General features: G+C 41.1%; 2 protein-coding genes across 2 annotated transcripts in view; one reads left to right on the top strand and one right to left on the bottom strand.

Annotated features, from left to right (window-relative positions):
* Positions 1-9,180, bottom strand: part of LOC116370072 (NLR family CARD domain-containing protein 3-like) — a 315,247-nt gene extending 306,067 nt beyond the window's left edge. Inside the window, exons 1-2 of the mRNA XM_031819669.1 lie at positions 8,982-9,180; positions 7,712-7,765 (exon numbers count right to left, since the gene is read on the bottom strand). Of these exons, the coding sequence (XP_031675529.1) occupies positions 7,712-7,749 (38 nt within the window). The 5' untranslated portion in view covers positions 7,750-7,765; positions 8,982-9,180. The remainder of the gene's footprint in view (positions 1-7,711; positions 7,766-8,981) is intronic.
* Positions 1-19,990, top strand: part of LOC116370074 (NLR family CARD domain-containing protein 3-like) — a gene marked incomplete at its 3' end in the record, with an annotated part of 97,357 nt that overhangs the window by 59,213 nt on the left and 18,154 nt on the right. The gene's annotated exons all lie outside the window — the stretch shown is intronic.

The following is a 19,990-nucleotide window of genomic DNA, read 5'->3' as shown; positions in this document are numbered from 1 at the left end:
TAGCTAGGATAACTAGGATGCTGCTGGTAGAGTAGCTAGCTAGCTTACCGAGCTGTACCGACTGGCTAGGATAACTAGCAGGTCGTTTCTGGCCCTCATCTCGATGATGACGAATCCGGTGAACAACAAAATGAAACAAGGATAGAAAGTGAAAAGGATCTGGCTACACTCACACTGTCCCTGACCGTAAAGAAAAAAGCAAATTGAACAATAAACTTCGGTGTCTCAACACTGTAACAAACTCCGTCGTTATTCCCCAAGATCACCTCAGTCCACTCTGCGCGTAACCGGCTTGGCGCCACACCGAACGTGGACGCGGACAGTTCTGTACGGGGACGCGGACAGTTCTGTACGGGGACGTGGACAGTTCTGTACGGAGACGAGGACAGTTCTGTACGGAGACGCGGACAGTTCCAGAACGCGGACATGAGCAGTGCAACACAACCAACTAAACCCAGTCTTTACAGTGGGTTACATTAGTAATATTCATTTTTTATTATTATGTTAAACAAACATTCAATATGTTGAGATCTGGGACCATATCGCCAAAGTGTCTCAGAGTAGAACATTGGTCTTATAAGTGATGAGAATAAAGAATTTTTACACTTATGGGTATACGTGGGTGGTTAATAACTATGCATGAAGTCTCTAGTCCCATCTAGTCGGCAGATATTTAGGAAACCTCGTGAGCTGTCCTAAGTAGTTTTTATAATGCATTTATATAAACTAAGGTTGAGGTATTTACCTGGGATTCAATACCTGCTATTCAATACCTCACTTTTTTTCTCTCCTAAAAAGTTATTAATTCACGGACAGACGTTGGTGGGGCAGCTGATAAATAAAGTATATTTTTCTCATTAATTCCTTAGATCTCAAACCTGCCCCATCTTTTCCAAGCCAATTTCTGGACTTTCACATAGAGGTCACTAGGTCACCCAGTTCAAATCACATATGAAAAATAAAACAGGTGTCTTGTTGATCAAGTGTTCTGCCTTGAAATAATAAATATAATAAAATAACAAAACAAAAACAGCAAAATGCTGAGACAGGTTTAGATTAACAAAATAATCAGTGCTATTTAGTACTATAATGGTATTTACTAACATAATATTATTACTATAACAGTTTCTAAAATAATTAGGGTTTAGGCTAAAATAGGTAATACGTAGGGTTAGATGCTGCTTTATAAATACATTTGGTTTGATTGTTAGGTTTAGGGATTTAAAGGTAAAAAAACAGTATGGGTTTATAGCTCTCTTGCTCCTCCCTGTGGCCTTCTGTGGGTACTACATAACTCATTCACAACACCTGCTAGGCTCATAATCTGAGGTAGCAACTGCGTCAGATCTACCAATCAATGAGCTAGACCTGTCCATTTGTTTTCTAACTCAGTGAAACTGCGCAGCTTTCACTCAGATGTCTACGAACGAACATTTCGATGCATATCAAATTACCCAGCAGCCATTTAGAAACAAGTCATCAAAAAAAAGTGTTGTTTCTTAATTTAAAAAATGTCTTCTGGCTGTTTAAATCGGCCACGTCTTGAAAAAGAGGACAGGGACATATGTTTTAGTTAGGTGGTATATCGTTTTCTGAAAACAAATATGGGAACCATGACCAGAAAAGGTTTAAGGTTTAGCACTGTGGGTCACCACAACGTGTATCCAGGCGAACAGTGATCACGCTCGCCAAGTAGCTGTATCCCTGTTAATAATAAGTAACCTGGGAAGATTGGCCAAGATGGCTGCTTGAACAGACGCTTTTTTACCGAGCTCCGTACCAAACTTCAGAAAGATTGTGAAAAAAAAAAAAATTCTTTAAAGTTTAGTCATTATTATTTTTATTTGTTCAAGATATAAGACCTCTCCTGTGACTGGAATGATAATTGGATAATTTATTTCAGCATGTCTATGCAAAGTCGTGACAAAAAAAGAAAGGAAAAAGTTTGCCGTTCTATTGCTAATCAACAAGAGAGAAACGTGCTTATAGACAACTGCCATAACTACACTTGGCCTATGGATAATATCATGCTTTCGAATGCTGAAGATGACGAATTCCCCTCTTTACCGGTTACTCCGTGCAAACCTCCACCCTCCAAAAAACCCAACATGACCTCTGACATCGTGGCTACCCTCTCCTTACTCATCAACTCCAGGTGTGACGCCATTGAGAAAATGGTAGGCGCGAACACCATGGTTATCGAAGGCTTGAAAAAGACTGTGGAGTTTGCATGTGGTGAAATTAATGATGTAAAAACGAGAGTGGCAAAAGTTGAAAAAAATGTGGAAAGGGTGGAAAAGAATAACAATGTCTACCATAGACGTCTCACTGATCTGGAACAATACACAAGAAAATGGAACCTGAGACTCTACGGCTTGCCAGAGGTGGAGAATGAAGATGTGCGAGGAGAGGCTATCCGTATCTGCCAAGAAGTTTTGCATGCAGAGAAGAACAAAGTTGGTGATACCATCGACGTTGTACATCGCCTCGGCAAGAAGCAACAGCAAAGCGATTCAAGACCCAGGGGTATCATCATCCTATTCACTACCAGATTCTACAGGGATGCTGTCTGGAAAGCTGCTAGGAAGAACGCCTTCCTTCAGAGCCATGGTATGCGTTTCGCCGAGCATCTCAGCCCGGAAGACATAGAAAGAAGGAACAAGTTGTGGCCAACGATCAAGATAGCACGAAGTGAGGGGAAGGCTGCTTACTTCGTCGGAGGACGAGGTTTCATCAACGGTTCAGAAATCCATATTCCTCCCTAAAATCTCACCAGAAGGAACAGGTTGATGGTTTCAGCCATGGTATTCTCATTTTCCTTATGTGGTTTACCTAACAAGCATCAGGTGACTATTTTAAAGGAATACTCAGGTATTTCAATTCATTAATTTGTTCTTGTATGACCAGAAGTCCTATTTTGTTTATAAACTTACGAAGAAGATTGAAAGCTGTATGTATTTATGTATACAGTAACTAAGATACTGTCCTAAATGGCATACAGGTCTGCTCTGACTTTACACGGTTATTGTTCTATTTAGTTATTAATACTTATTTCCAAAAAAGGTCTTAGGAACGTTTATATGTAAAACATTTTGTTATACAATTATTTTATGATCAGTTTTCATATGTACTTAAAATAGTAGGTACCCTTTTATTTAAATTGTTATTAGTTTTATTTCTCAGAATAGTTCCTGATTACACTAAAGAGGATTTTTAGTCTCTCTTACTACAAGAACCCTTAGTTTGGTCTTGAACATAATTTCCAGTTGAGTTGAATTTCAAAGGTTATGGAATAAGCTATTTTCACTTTAAATTGACTTAAATGGTGCAGATCTCGGTTCCTTATCGTTTACGTTCACTGCTCCTACGTCTTTGACTCATCCTACTACAGTTTATACTTTTATATAATCTTTGTTGTTTTGTCTTTGTCTATATTATCTCTTAATGCTAGGGGATTACGAAACAGTGTGAAGCGCAAGGCCTTATTTCTATTTGCTAAATAATTTCGAACAGATTTTAGCTTTTTTCAAGAGTCTCACTCAATTTCTGCTGATGCCAACTTCTGGAGGTCACAGTGGGGCAACGATATTTGGCTTTCCCATGGATCTGAACGCTCTGCTGGTGTCACTACAATGAAAAATACCTTTGGTGGTAATATTCTACACTCGGAATGTGACCCCTTTGGTCACTTTATTTGTCTTGTGATCAGTTACAATGACATTACACTCATTACTGTAAACTTCTACGGGTACAACACCAAACATGAGAATGATGAGTTGCTTGAATCTATAGAGAAACATATACTTCATTGGTTATCTAAATTTCCCAATTCGTTATTATTGATAGGAGGGGACTTTAACATTACTATAGATAATTCAACTGATAGATGGCCCCCAGGTAGGCCAACCAATCAGAATTTGGGTTTAATACTTTTTATGGAAAAGTTTGATCTTACTGATATATGGAGAGAGAGGTTTCCGGCTGAAAGATCATTCACTTGGAGTAACAAAACAGGCTCCAGACAATCCAGAATAGATGTTTGGCTCATATCCAAATGTATTGATAGTGAGTGTGTTACTACAAATATTTGTACAACTCCCCTCACAGACCATAAGGCTATTTACATTGATATCAACATATTTACCCCTGATACGAACCTTGGTAGAACATCCTACTGGAAGCTAAATGGCTCATTATTAAATAATGATATCGTTACATTTGAGGTTAAAGATCTGCTCTCACACTTTTGGGAGGGGTTAAACACTAAAGTTACCGTCCATCTAGTGTAGAGAGGAGGGGTTAAACACAAAAGTTACCGTCCATCTAGTGAAGAGAGGAGGGGTTAAACACTAAAGTTACCGTCCATCTAGTGAAGAGAGGAGGGGTTAAACACTAAAGTTACCGTCCATCTAGTGAAGAGAGGAGGGGTTAAACACTAAAGTTTACCGTCCATCTTGTGAAGAGAGGAGGGGTTAAACACTAAAGTTACCGTCCATCTAGTGAAGAGAGGAGGGGTTAAACACTAAAGTTACCGTCCATCTAGTGTAGAGAGGAGGGGTTAAACACTAAAGTTACCGTCCATCTAGTGTAGAGAGGAGGGGTTAAACACTAAAGTTACCGTCCATCTAGTGTAGAGAGGAGGGGTTAAACACTAAAGTTACCGTCCATCTAGTGAAGAGAGGAGGGGTTAAACACTAAAGTTACCGTCCATCTAGTGTAGAGAGGAGGGGTTAAACACTAAAGTTACCGTCCATCTAGTGAAGAGAGGAGGGGTTAAACACTAAAGTTACCGTCCATCTAGTGAAGAGAGGAGGGGTTAAACACTAAAGTTACCGTCCATCTAGTGAAGAGAGGAGGGGTTAAACACTAAAGTTACCGTCCAGCTAGTGTAGAGAGGAGGGGTTAAACACTAAAGTTACCGTCCATCTAGTGAAGAGAGGAGGGGTTAAACACTAAAGTTACCGTCCATCTAGTGAAGAGAGGAGGGGTTAAACACTAAAGTTACCGTCCATCTAGTGAAGAGAGGAGGGGTTAAACACTAAAGTTACCGTCCATCTAGTGTAGAGAGGAGGGGTTAAACACTAAAGTTACCGTCCATCTAGTGTAGAGAGGGGTTAAACACTAAAGTTACCGTCCATCTAGTGTAGAGAGGAGGGGTTAAACACTAAAGTTACCGTCCATCTAGTGTAGAGAGGAGGGGTTAAACACTAAAGTTACCGTCCATCTAGTGTAGAGAGGAGGGGTTAAACACTAAAGTTACCGTCCATCTAGTGTAGAGAGGAGGGGTTAAACACTAAAGTTACCGTCCATCTAGTGAAGAGAGGAGGGGTTAAACACTAAAGTTACCGTCCATCTAGTGTAGAGAGGAGGGGTTAAACACTAAAGTTACCGTCCATCTTGTGAAGAGAGGAGGGGTTAAACACTAAAGTTACCGTCCATCTAGTGTAGAGAGGAGGGGTTAAACACTAAAGTTACCGTCCATCTAGTGTAGAGAGGAGGGGTTAAACACTAAAGTTACCGTCCATCTAGTGAAGAGAGGAGGGGTTAAACACTAAAGTTACCGTCCATCTAGTGAAGAGAGGAGGGGTTAAACACTAAAGTTACCGTCCATCTAGTGTAGAGAGGAGGGGTTAAACACTAAAGTTACCGTCCATCTAGTGTAGAGAGGAGGGGTTAAACACTAAAGTTACCGTCCATCTAGTGAAGAGAGGGGTTAAACACTAAAGTTACCGTCCATCTAGTGAAGAGAGGAGGGGTTAAACACTAAAGTTACTGTCCATCTAGTGAAGAGAGGAGGGGTTAAACACTAAAGTTACCGTCCATCTAGTGAAGAGAGGGGTTAAACACTAAAGTTACCGTCCATCTAGTGAAGAGAGGGGTTAAACACTAAAGTTACCGTCCATCTAGTGAAGAGAGGGGTTAAACACTAAAGTTACCGTCCATCTAGTGAAGAGAGGAGGGGTTAAACACTAAAGTTACCGTCCATCTAGTGAAGAGAGGAGGGGTTAAACACTAAAGTTACCGTCCATCTAGTGAAGAGAGGAGGGGTTAAACACTAAAGTTACTGTCCATCTAGTGAAGAGAGGAGGGGTTAAACACTAAAGTTACCGTCCATCTAGTGAAGAGAGGAGGGGTTAAACACTAAAGTTACCGTCCATCTAGTGAAGAGAGGAGGGGTTAAACACTAAAGTTACCGTCCATCTAGTGAAGAGAGGAGGGGTTAAACACTAAAGTTACCGTCCATCTAGTGAAGAGAGGAGGGGTTAAGAACGGAGCAGAAGAGACATGTTTGTTGTTTGCTGTAACTAATGGTCAACGTTGTATTGTAATGTATGTATTGTAATGCCAGAGTTGACGTGGACCATCGTTCAAACAAAGAGATGCCTCCCTGACCACCAGTGTGTTTAGATATAATGAAGATCAATTCAGTGAAGAAGAACCTCTAGAGTTCTGACCAAAGAGCCCTATAAAGGGTTCTATATATACTGTATACTCAGACAGGCTAACCTCCTATAAAGGGTTAAATATATACTGTATACTCAGACAGGGTAACCTCCTATAAAGGGTTAAATATATACTGTATACTCAGACAGGCTAACCTCCTATAAAGGGTTCTATATATACTGTATACTCAGACAGGCTAACCTCCTATAAAGGGTTCTATATATATTCTATATATACTGTATACTCAGACACTTCCTAACCTCCTATAAAGGGTTCTATATATACTGTATACTTTAGACACTTCCTGACCTCCTATAAAGGGTTCTATATATACTGTATACTCAGACACTTCCTAACCTCCTATAAAGGGTTCTATATATATTCTATATATACTGTATACTCAGACACTTCCTGACCTCCTATAAAGGGTTCTATATATACTGTATACTCAGACACTTCCTGACCTCCTATAAAGGGTTCTATATATATTCTATATATACTGTATACTCAGACACTTCCTAACCTCCTATAAAGGGTTCTATATATATTCTATATATACTGTATACTCAGACACTTCCTGACCTATAAAGGGTTCTATATATACTGTATACTCAGACACTTCCTGACCTCCTATAAAGGGTTCTATATATACTGTATACTCAGACAGGCTAACCTCCTATAAAGGGTTCTATATATATTGTATATATACTGTATACTCACACTTCCTAACCTCCTATAAAGGGTTCTATATATACTGTATACTCAGACACTTCCTAACCTCCTATAAAGGGTTCTATATAGAACCTCAGTGGTTCTGTTTATTGTAGGAAGATAGAACCCTTTTTGGTTTCAACAGGAGTGAAGAGTGTGTTGATATAACGGATATATTGTCAGAAATCAGCTTGTAACAACGATCAGAATAAAAACTTTAAAGTTATGCCTGCCAACATATTAGATAATAATTAAGAGGCTAAATGATTGTGTCATGCTACAATTTTATAGAGGGGTGTGTGTGTGTGTGTGTGTGTGTGTGTGTTTGCTGGTGAGACAACCACATATCACAGTCTCATATACAGGATACAAACATTCCATTCCAGCTATATGGCGTTTTGCAAAACAAAAATTCATCCACAAAAAACTATGAATTAAAATGTTAGAACAACAATAATTTACAGACAGGTTCCCCTGAGCAATACTGTCTGATAAATAACAGATGTGAACAAATGATGGAAACACGTTTTAGAAACAAACAAGATTGTAATCTCACCTCTTAGCTTTGGTGTCATGTTCCCCAGAGAGACTCATTTTAGAGAACTGACCCCTAAACAGAGATCCAACATGTTGGTTGTGGTTAACACAGTGACAACTAAGCAGAGATCCAACATGTTGGTTGTGGTTAACACAGTGACAACTAAACAGAGATCCAACATGTTGGTTGTGGTTAACACAGTGACAACTAAACAGAGATCCAACATGTTGGTTGTGGTTAACACACTGACCCCTAAACAGAGATCCAACATGTTGGTTGTGGTTAACACAGTGACAACTAAACAGAGATCCAACATGTTGGTTGTGGTTAACACAGTGACAACTAAACAGAGATCCAACATGTTGGTTGTGGTTAACACAGTGACAACTAAACAGAGATCCAACATGTTGGTTGTGGTTAACACAGTGACAACTAAACAGAGATCCAACATGTTGGTTGTGTTTAACACAGTGACAATTAATTATTGAAGGTCAATTGTTCTCTTTTATTCATTATCTCTTAGAAATAAAACATTTACTAACAGACACATCCAAACAGTCAGGTGATTTTATATTTTTCACCTTTTGTCCATAATAATAATAATATAATAATAGTAATAATAACAATATCTAATATATAATAATAATAATAATGTCTCACTTTCTCTTTGAATAATTTCTCTCATTCTAGTGTGTTGCTTTGTTCAACATGATATGATGATGCTGTTACTGAATTCAGTTCATAATATTAATGTTAAGAAAAGTCTGTTCAGTGGTTTCATACCAAATTACACAGGAAGCAGGAGCTCATTGGAATTTAGAAAACAACAAATGTTCTGATATTATGAAAGATGATTTAGAACTATGATACTAAATAACCACAATATACGAATCATATAATACGTTATATGAACAACATGTTATAATGTGTCTTGACTACACCCAGTTAGCTATATGAACAACATGTTATAATGTGACTTGACTACACCCAGTTAGCTATATGAACAACATGTTATAATGTGACTTGACTACACCCAGTTAGCTATATGAACAACATGTTATTGAATGTGACTTGACTACACCCAGTTAGCTATATGAACAACATGTTATTGAATGTGACTCGACTACACCCAGTTAGCGCCATTTTGTATGATTGAACTGTCACGTAGCTGTCCCAGGTGAAATGGACTGTTACATCTGAGTGTTTTACTGTCATTCCCTATACTAAAATAACACCAGACATTGAATTTCTCTACACACTTTACAATAATCACTGGGAAGATTCTTACCTTGTAGCCTGAATTCACAACCAGAACATATCAAGTCATTGAGATATTTTCCGTTGCGCTGAGAGAGAACCTTCCTGATGACAAGTGTCTCTGTATCTATGTTCTAGGTTCAGTTGATCTTTGGATGTAATAACATCTGGTCAAAGTCTAGTGACACAACACCATAGTATATCATAACCATAACAGCAGTTGGCCAGTAAAGGCCATGGAATACTATAAAACAGGGTTCGTCAACTAGGTTTTGCTTCGGGACAATTGTTTTCTGAGTTAAAGTCGGTGGGTCAGAACATAATTAACATATAATATTTGCACAGTGAATAGGTCTACACTACAAATTTAACGACATGTTTAATATATTTGATTAGTACACAATACATTCATTTATTTCATTGACAAAATATAATTTTGATCAGATTTAGTTTATAAAATCACCAATATCTCTATTAAATTATAATGTTTTGTTTATTTCTCTGTGTGTTGATTGGTGGGTAAAAACAGGTCTATCAAATCAAATCAAATTTATTTACATAGCCCTTCGTACATCAGCTGATATCTCAAAGTGCTGTACAGAAACCCAGCCTAAAACCCCAAACAGCAAGCAATGCAGGTGTAGAAGCACGGTGGCTAGGAAAAACTCACTAGAAAGGCCAAAACCTAGGAAGAAACCTAGAGAGGAACCAGGCTATGTGGGGTGGCCAGTCCTCTTCTGGCTGTGCCGGGTGGAGATTATAACAGAACATGGCCAAGATGTTCAAATGTTCATAAATGACCAGCATGGTCCAATAATAATAAGGCCGAACAGTTGAAATTGGAGCAGCAGCACGGCCAGGTGGACTGGGGACAGCAAGGAGTCATCATGTCAGGTAGTCCTGAGGCATGGTCCTAGGGCTCAGGTCCTCCGAGAGAGAGAAAGAATGAGAGAAAGAGAGAATTAGAGAGAGCAAACTTAAATTCACACAGGACACCGAATAGGACAGGAGAAATACTCCAGATATAACAAACTGACCCCCCGACACATAAACTACTGCAGCATAAATACTGGAGGCTGAGACAGGAGGGGTCAGGAGACACTGTGGCCCCATCCGAGGACACCCCCGGACAGGGCCAAACAGGAAGGATATAACCCCACCCACTTTGCCAAAGCACAGCCCCCACACCACTAGAGGGATATCTTCAACCACCAACTTACCATCCTGAGACAAGGCTGAGTATAGCCCACAAAGATCTCCGCCACGGCACAACCCAAGGGGGGGGGCGCCAACCCAGACAGGATGACCACAACAGTGAATCAACCCACTCAGGTGACGCACCCCCTCCAGGGATGGTATGAGAGAGCCCCTGTAATAGGGTTAGAGGCAGAGAATCCCAGTGGAAAGAGGGGAACCGGCCAGGCAGAGACAGCAAGGGCGGTTCGTTGCTCCAGAGCCTTTCCGTTCACCTTCCCACTCCTGGGCCAGACTACACTCAATCATATGACCCACTGAAGAGATGAGTCTTCAGTAAAGACTTAAAGGTTGAGACCGAGTTTGCGTCTCTGACATGGGTAGGCAGACCGTTCCATAAAAATGGAGCTCTATAGGAGAAAGCCCTGCCTCCAGCTGTTTGCTTAGAAATTCTAGGGACAATTAGGAGGCCTGCGTCTTGTGACCGTAGCGTACGTATAGGTATGTACGGCAGGACCAAATCAGAGAGATAGGTAGGAGCAAGCCCATGTAATGCTTTGTAGGTTAGCAGTAAAACCTTGAAATCAGCCCTTGCTTTGACAGGAAGCCAGTGTAGAGAGGCTAGCACTGGAGTAATATGATCAAATTTTTTGGTTCTAGTCAGGATTCTAGCAGCCGTATTTAGCACTAACTGAAGTTTATTTAGTGCTTTATCCGGGTCCAGTGTGTCACCAGTGTGTGTGTCACCAGTTTGTGTGTGTGTGTCCTGTGTGTGTCCAGTGTGTCCTGTGTGTGTCCAGTGTGTCCAGTGTGTGTGAGAGTGTGTGTTTGTGTCCAGTGTGTGTGTGTGTGTGTGTGTCCAGTGTGTCCTGTGTGTGTGTCCTGTGTGTGTGTCCAGTGTGTCCTGTGTGTGTGTCCAGTGTGTCCAGTGTGTCCTGTGTGTGTGTGTGTCCAGTGTGTCCTGTGTGTGTGTCCTGTGTGTGTGTGTGTGTCCAGTGTGTCCTGTGTGTGTGTGTGTGTCCAGTGTGTCCTGTGTGTGTGTGTGTCTAGTGTGTGTCTAGTGTGTGTGTGTGTGTGTGTGTGTCCAGTGTGTATTTGCAGACCATTCGTGTGTGTCCAGTGTGTGTGTCCAGTGTGTGTCCAGTGTGACCTATGTGTGTGTGTGTGTGTGTCCAGTGTGTCCTATGCGTGTGTGTGTGTGTGTGTCCAGTGTGACCTGTGTGTATTTGCAGACCATTCGTGTGTGTGTGTGTGTGTGTGTGTGTGTGTGTGTGTGTGTGTGTGTGTGTGTGTGTGTGTGTGTGTGTGTGTGTGTGTGTGTATCCCTCTGACTGTCTGTTCTTCTGCTTACCGCTACAGTGTGGAACATGGTGGAGAGAACAGAATGAAACCTGGACTTAGAAAATGTGAGTGTTGACTGCTGTGAAGAATATGACTAAGAATAAGTCTTAATTCAAGTTAAGTCAAAGACCAACATCATTACTGACTTGGTCATATTAAATATCAGCTGTAGTCCTACAGAAGCAGAAATCAGGGACACCAACGTTTACAAAGAGTTTATTTGACTGTGTGTGTGTGTGTGTGTGTGTGTGTCCAGTGTGTGTGTCCAGTGTGTGTGTGTGTCCAGTGTGTGTGCGTGTGTAATAAAAGCGTAATAAGTGTGTTTTATATAACCATACAGTATAACATATGATCATTCAACAAGTCTCAAGTTACCTTAACTTCTCCTTTTGATACCTAGAAACATCTACATTTAATGAATTAGTGAAAAGTGAGTTAACATTCTAATGTGAATGATGATGATTTCTAATATTGTGTCTGGTTTCATCCATCAGATGTCTGTGATCTCACACTGGACCCAAACACAGTAAACAGACTCCTCTCTCTGTCTGAGGAGAACAGAAAGGTGACATGTAGGAGAGAGGAGCAGCCGTATCCTGATCACCCAGAGAGATTTGAGGACTGGGAACAGGTGCTGTGTAGAGAGGGTCTGACTGGGCGCTGTTACTGGGAGGTAGAGTGGAGGGGGGGGGCTGATATAGGAGTGACATATAAAGGAATCAGCAGGAGAGGAAGGGTTAATGACTGTTGTCTTGGATACAATGACAAGTCCTGGAGTCTGTTCTGCTCTGACAACAGTTACTCTGCCAGGCACAATAATTATCCCACTACCATAGACGTCCCCTCCTCCAGCTCCCACAGAGTAGGAGTGTATCTGGACTGGCCAGCCGGCACTCTGTCCTTCTATAGAGCCTCCTCTGACACACTGACCCACCTGATCACATTCACCTCCACGTTCACTGAGCCCCTCTATCCAGGGATTGGGGTTTGGGATGATGACTCCTCAGTGTCCCTAAAATAATAACCCACACATACTGAACACTAATATAAACTGCTAAGCTGAACCTGTAAATAAAATGAAAATAATAAAGACAAACACACACTGGACACACACTGGACACACACTCACACACACATTGGACACACACACACACACACACTGGACACACACACACACACACACACTGGACACACACTCACACACACATTGGACACACACACACACACACACTGGACACACACTCACACACACACTGGACACACACTCACACACACACTGGACACACACCTGCTCTACACACACACACACACACACACTGGACACACACACACACACTCACACACACACTGGACACACACACCTGCTCTACACACACACACACACACACACTGGACACACACTCACACACACGCTGGACACACACTCACACACACCTGCTCTACACACACACACACACACACACACACTGGACACACACTCACACACACACTGGACACACACTGGACACACACACTGGACACACACACACACTGGACACACACTCACACACTCACACACACACTGGACACACACTCACACACACACACTGGACACACACTCACTCACACACACACACTGGACACACACACCTGCTCTACACACACACACACACTGGACACACACACTGGACACACACTCACACACACACTGGACACACACTCACACACACACTGGACACACACGCACACACACACACACACACACTGGACAAACACACACACTGAACACACACACTGGACAAACACACACACACACACACTGGACACACACACTGGACACACACACACACACTGGACACTCACACAGGCACTGGACACACACACATGCACTAGACACACACACACACTGGACACACACCGGACACACACACTGGACACTCACACAGGCACTGGACACACACACATGCACTAGACACACACACACACTGAACACACACTGGACAAACCCACACAAACACGCACACTGGACACCCACACACACTGGACAAACACACACACTGGACTCACAAAAACACACTGGACAAACACACACACACACACACTGGACAAAACAAAAACACACACATTGGACAAACAAAAATACACACACACACACACACGCTGGACACAAACACACACACACACACAAACACACACACACACACACACTGAACACACACACACAATTGGACACACACACACACACACACTGAACACAAACACACACACACACACACACTGGACAAACACACACACTGGACTCACAAACACACACACACACATACTGGACAAACACACACACACACACACACACACACACTCACTGGACAAACCAAAACACACACACACGCTGGACACAAACACACACACACTGAACACACACACACGCAAGACACACACACTGGACACACACACACACACTGAACACACACACACACACTGGACACACACACACTGAAAACACACACACACACACTGGACACACACACACTGAAAACACACACACACACACTGAAAACACGCACACACTGGACACACACACACACACTGGACTCACACACACACACACACACACGCACACAAACACCGTGGACACACACACACACACCGGACACACACACACTGGACACACACACTGGACTAACACAAACACACACACACATTGGACACACACACACACACACTGGACAAACACAAACACACATTGGACACACACATGCGCGTCTTCCTATAATTGTGACCTTGACCCAGGACCTCTTACAATAACATGTATTTTATGTTGAATAACAAATTGTATAATTATATACAATTATATATAATTATATATGGACATACGCTCCATAGTTGTATAATTATATATAATTATATATGGACATACGCTCCATAGTTGTATAATTATATATGGACATACGCTCCATAGTTGTACAAGTATACAAGGATATATTGTACTGTTCATAATAAAACAGACTTGAAACAAGAAAAGGCTGTTAATTGTGAAAACAGTTTGTTTATTGATTTAACGTTTCCTCTGTCAGGTTGATGTTAACCTGCGACTGGTTGAAACATGAAACAAATATGAAATGAAATACAAAACAATTAAATATGTGGAATAGAATTAAACAAATTGTACAATTAGTACAACAGAGTGTTGTGATGCAGGGTTACTATAGCAACAGAGTGGTGTGATGCAGGGTTACTATAGCAACAGAGTGTTGTGATGCAGGGTTACTATAGCAACAGAGTGTTGTGATGCAGGGTCACTATAGAAACAGAGTGTTGTGATGCAGGGTTACTATAGCAACAGAGTGTTGTGATGCAGGGTCACTATAGCAACGTAGTGTTGTGAGGCAGGGTCACTATAGCAACGTAGTGTTGTGATGCGGGGTCACTATAGCAACGTAGTGTTGTGATGCAGGGTCACTATAGCAACATAGTGTTGTGAGGCAGGGTCACTATAGCAACGTAGTGTTGTGATGCAGGGTCACTATAGCAATGTAGTGTTGTGATGCAGGGTCACTATAGCAACAGACTTCTCTCTGTTCTCTGCTCTCTCTTCTCTCTGTTCTCTTCTCTCTCACTTCCTCTGATCTCTCTGCTTTCTCTCTCTCCCTCTGCTCTCCCTGATCTGTCTCTCTTTTCTCTGCTCTCTCTGCCCTCTCTGTTCTCTCTCTCTGCCCTCTCTGCTCTCTCCCTCTGCTCTCTCACTCTTTTCTCTCTGCTCTCTCTGCTCTGCTCTCTCTTTTCTCTGCTCTCTCTGCTCTTTCTGCTCTCTCTCTTCTCTCTCTGCTCTCTCTCTTTTCTCTGCTCTCTTTCTGCTCTCGTTATCTGCTCTTACTCTCTCTGCCCTCTGCTCTCTCGTCTCTGTTTTCTGCTCTCTCTCTGCCTCTGCTTTCTCTGTTCTCTGCTCTCTCACTCCCTCTGCTCTCTCTGCTCTCTCTCTCTTTCTACCTTTGCTCTCTCTGCTCTCTATCTCTCTTCTCTCTGTTCTCTGCTCTCTCTCCCTCTGCTCTCTGTACTCTGCTCTGCTGCTCTCTATTTTATCTGCTATCTCTGCGCTCTCTGCCCTCTCTGCTCTCTCTCTTCTCTCTGCTCTCTCTCTGCTCTCTCTGCTCTCCGCTCTCTCAGCCTGCTCTCTGCTATCTCTCTCACTCTGCTCTCTCTGCTCTCTCTCTCTGCCTCTCTTTCTGCTCTCTGCTCTCTCTTTCTGCCCTCTCTGCTCTCTCTCTCTTCTCTCTCCCTCTGCCTTCTCTATTTGCTCTCTCTGCTTTCTCGCTTTTCTCTGCTCTCTCTCTTTCTGCTCTTGTTATCTGCTGTCTCTCTCTCTGCTCTCTCTCTCTCTGCTCTCTCTTCTTTATGTTCTCTGCTCTCTATTCTCTGCTCTCTCTCTCTGCTCTCTCTCTCCCTCTACTCTGTCTGCTCTCTCTCTCTTCCCTCTGCTCTCTCTACCCACTCTCTCTGTTCTCTGCTCTCCATGAGGTCACTAGGTAATAATGATACAATATGAATAACATTCCACCATGAGGTCACTAGGTAATAATGATACAATATGAATAACATTCCACCATGAGGTCACTAGGTAATAATGATACAATATGAATAACATTCCACCATGAGGTCACTAGGTAATAATGATACAATATGAATAACATTCCACCATGAGGTCACTAGGTAATAATGATACAATATGAATAACATTCCACCATGAGGTCACTAGGTAATAATGATACATTATGAATAACATTCCACCATGAGGTCACTAGGTAATAATGATACAATATGAATAACATTCCACCATGAGGTCACTAGGTAATAATGATACAATATGAATAACATTCCACCATGAGGTCACTAGGTAATAATGATACAATATGAATAACATTCCACCATGAGGTCACTAGGTAATTTGACTGCAGGAAAGCAGCTACACAGCGATTTGATTGTTGTCACGACTTTTACCAAAGTCGTTTCCTCTCCTTGTTCGGTGGTCGACGTCACCGGTCTTCTAGCCATCATTGATCCATTTTTCATTTTCCATTGGTTTTGTCTTGTCTTCTTACACACCTGTTTTCAATCTCATTCATCATCCGTTGTGTATTTAACCCTCTGTTTCCCCTCTTGTCTTTGTCAGAGATTGTTTTAAGTCAGAGTTGTAGTTGTATAGGTTCGCGACAGGTCCTCGTACCCATTTGTTATTTATGCACATATAGTGTTTGGAGTAGGTTTAGTGGACTGCCTGACTTCCCTGCCACCTATACACACGATTATGACAGATTGTAATGTCAGGGTTTACCAGAATTGGACCCAGAAGCAGACCAAGATAAGGTGAGTATAAAGATGGTGAGTATTTATTAATTAATGAGAACGTGGAGGTAGATAGTTCCGGGTGGAGGAGCGGGCAGCGGAGGTGGGTTGATGGGAGTGGATAGGCAGATCCAATGGATAACAACACACTGGTGACGAGCAGACATGGATGGGGTATGGGTTCCGGGTGAATGGCTGTAGACAAAACAAACGGCGGTAAGTTAAAGGCAAGCAAGACGTACAAAACAAAACAAACTCTATAAACTGGAGGCTGGTTCGTGGGCACAACATACTGTTCATGGCTAACGATCCGGCAGGGAATGGATGTCAGGTCAGAGCTTTTGAAGGGGAGAGGTGATGATCAGGACAGGTGTGCAGATTACTGATGGGATACAGGTGCGGGTGAACATGATCTCCCAACAAGCTAATTCGGTAAACAATCTCTTTCTCTGAGAAATTGTATTAGTATAAAATAATTTCATTTCCCATTTGTTTAGCATATAATATAGCTCAGTATTTGAATGATGTATTTTATACAGTCATCTTTATCAAGGGTGTCTATTTTGGACCCAACTGTATACTTAAAAGTTAGAGATACTATTGAACATATTGTATGTTGAACCTGGAGCCATAATTTATTTATTGTTATCATTTGTTTAACCTTTATTTAACTAGTCGGTTAAGAATAAATTCTTATTTACAATGACGGCCATTCCCGGGCGACGCTGGGCCAATTGTGCACCACCCTATGGGGACTCCCAATCACAGCTGAAAGGTTTGGAAACAAGGATGTCAAATTTTACCCCTGCTTTTTTGAGAGAAAAAGTATGATCTGGTAAACAATCTCTTTCTCTGAGAAATTGTATTAGTATAAAATAATTTCATTTCCCATTTGTTTACCATATAATATAGCTCTATATTTGAATGATGTATTTTATACAGTCATCTTTATCAAGGGTGTCTATTTTGGACCCAACTGTATACTTCAAAGTTAGAGATACTATTGAACATATTGTATGTTGAACCTGGAGCCATAATTTATTTATTGTTATCATTTGTTTAACCTTTATTTAACTAGGCAAGTCGGTTAAGAATAAATTCTTATTTACAATGACGGCCATTCCCGGGCGACGCTGGGCCAATTGTGCACCACCATATGGGGACTCCCAATCACAGCCGGTTGTGAAACAGCCTGGATTCAAACCAGGGTGTCTGTAGTGAGACCTCAACCACTGAGATGCAGTGCCTTAGATCACTGCGCCACTCGGGATCATAATGATTCTACATGTTATAGTATGAACCTGGATCATCATAATGATTCTACATGTTAAAGTATGAACCTGGATCATCATAATGATTCTACATGTTAAAGTATGAACCTGGATCATCATAATGATTCTACATGTTATAGTATGAACCTGGATCATCATAATGATTCTACATGTTATAGTATGAACCGGGATCATCATAATGATTCTACATGCTATAATATGCCATGGCCTTTACTGGCCAAAGGTTAAACTGCTGTTATGGTTATGATATACTATGGTGTTGTGTCACTAGACTTTGACCAGATATTATTGCATCCAAAGATCAACTGAACCTAGAATATAGATACAGAGACACTTGTCATCAGGAAGGTGCTCTCTCAGCACAACGGAAAATATCTCAATGACTTGACATGTTCTGGTTGTGAATTCAGGCTACAAGGTAAGAATCTTCCCAGTGATTATTGTAAAGTGTGAAGAGAAATTAAATGTGTGGTGTTATTTTAGTTTAGTGAATGACAGTAAAACACTCAGGTGTAACAGTCCATTTCACCTGGGACAGCTACGTGACAGTTCAATCATACAAAATGGCGCTAACTGGGTGTAGTCAAGTCACATTATAACATGTTGTTCATATAGCTAACTGGGTGTAGTCAAGTCACATTATAACATGTTGTTCATATATTCGTATATCGCGGTTATTTTACAATTTTTATATTTTTGATGTATAAATTGTAAGTCGTCTTTCATAATATCAGAACATTTGTTGTTTTCTAAATTCCAATGAGCTCCTGCTTCCTGTGTAATTTGGTATGAAACCACTGAACAGACTTTTCTTAACATTAATATTATGAACTGAATTCAGTAACAGCATCATCATATCATGTTGAACAAAGCAACACACTAGAATGAGAGACATTATTCAAAGAGAAAGTGACACGTTATAATTATTACATGTATTATATTGTTATTATTAATATTATATTGTTATTATTATTATTGTCAGTTCAACTACTAATATTAGTTCCACTAGACTGTTTGGATGTGTCTGTTAGTAAATGATTAATTTCTCAAAGAGATAATGAATAAATGAGAACAATTGACCTTCAATAATTATAATTGACAATCAATCAAATAATCAATCAAATAAGTTGTCACTGTGTTGACCACAACCAACATGTTGGATCTCTGTTTAGTTGTCACTGTGTTAACCACAACCAACATGTTGGATCTCTGTTTAGTTGTCACTGTGTTAACCACAACCAACATGTTGGATCTCTGTTTAGTTGTCACTGTGTTAACCACAACCAACATGTTGGATCTCTGTTTAGTTGTCACTGTGTTAACCACAACCAACATGTTGGATCTCTGTTTAGTTGTCACTGTGTTAACCACAACCAACATGTTGGATCTCTGTTTAGTTGTCACTGTGTTAACCACAACCAACATGTTGGATCTCTGTTTAGTTGTCACTGTGTTAACCACAACCAACATGTTGGATCTCTGTTTAGTTGTCACTGTGTTAACCACAACCAACATGCTGGATCTCTGTTTAGTTGTCACTGTGTTAACCACAACCAACATGTTGGATCTCTGTTTAGTTGTCACTGTGTTAACCACAACCAACATGTTGGATCTCTGTTTAGTTGTCACTGTGTTAACCACAACCAACATGTTGGATCTCTGTTTAGTTGTCACTGTGTTAACCACAACCAACATGTTGGATCTCTGTTTAGTTGTCACTGTGTTAAACACAACCAACATGTTGGATCTCTGTTTAGTTGTCACTGTGTTAACCACAACCAACATGTTGGATCTCTGTTTAGTTGTCACTGTGTTAACCACAACCAACATGCTGGATCTCTGTTTAGTTGTCACTGTGTTAACCACAACCAACATGTTGGATCTCTGTTTAGTT

Source organism: Oncorhynchus kisutch, unplaced genomic scaffold, assembly GCF_002021735.2.
Source record: "Oncorhynchus kisutch isolate 150728-3 unplaced genomic scaffold, Okis_V2 scaffold2442, whole genome shotgun sequence".
Lineage (NCBI taxonomy): Eukaryota > Metazoa > Chordata > Actinopteri > Salmoniformes > Salmonidae > Oncorhynchus > Oncorhynchus kisutch.
Note: the sequence above shows the minus strand (reverse complement) of the source record. Positions and strands in the feature narration are given on the sequence as shown.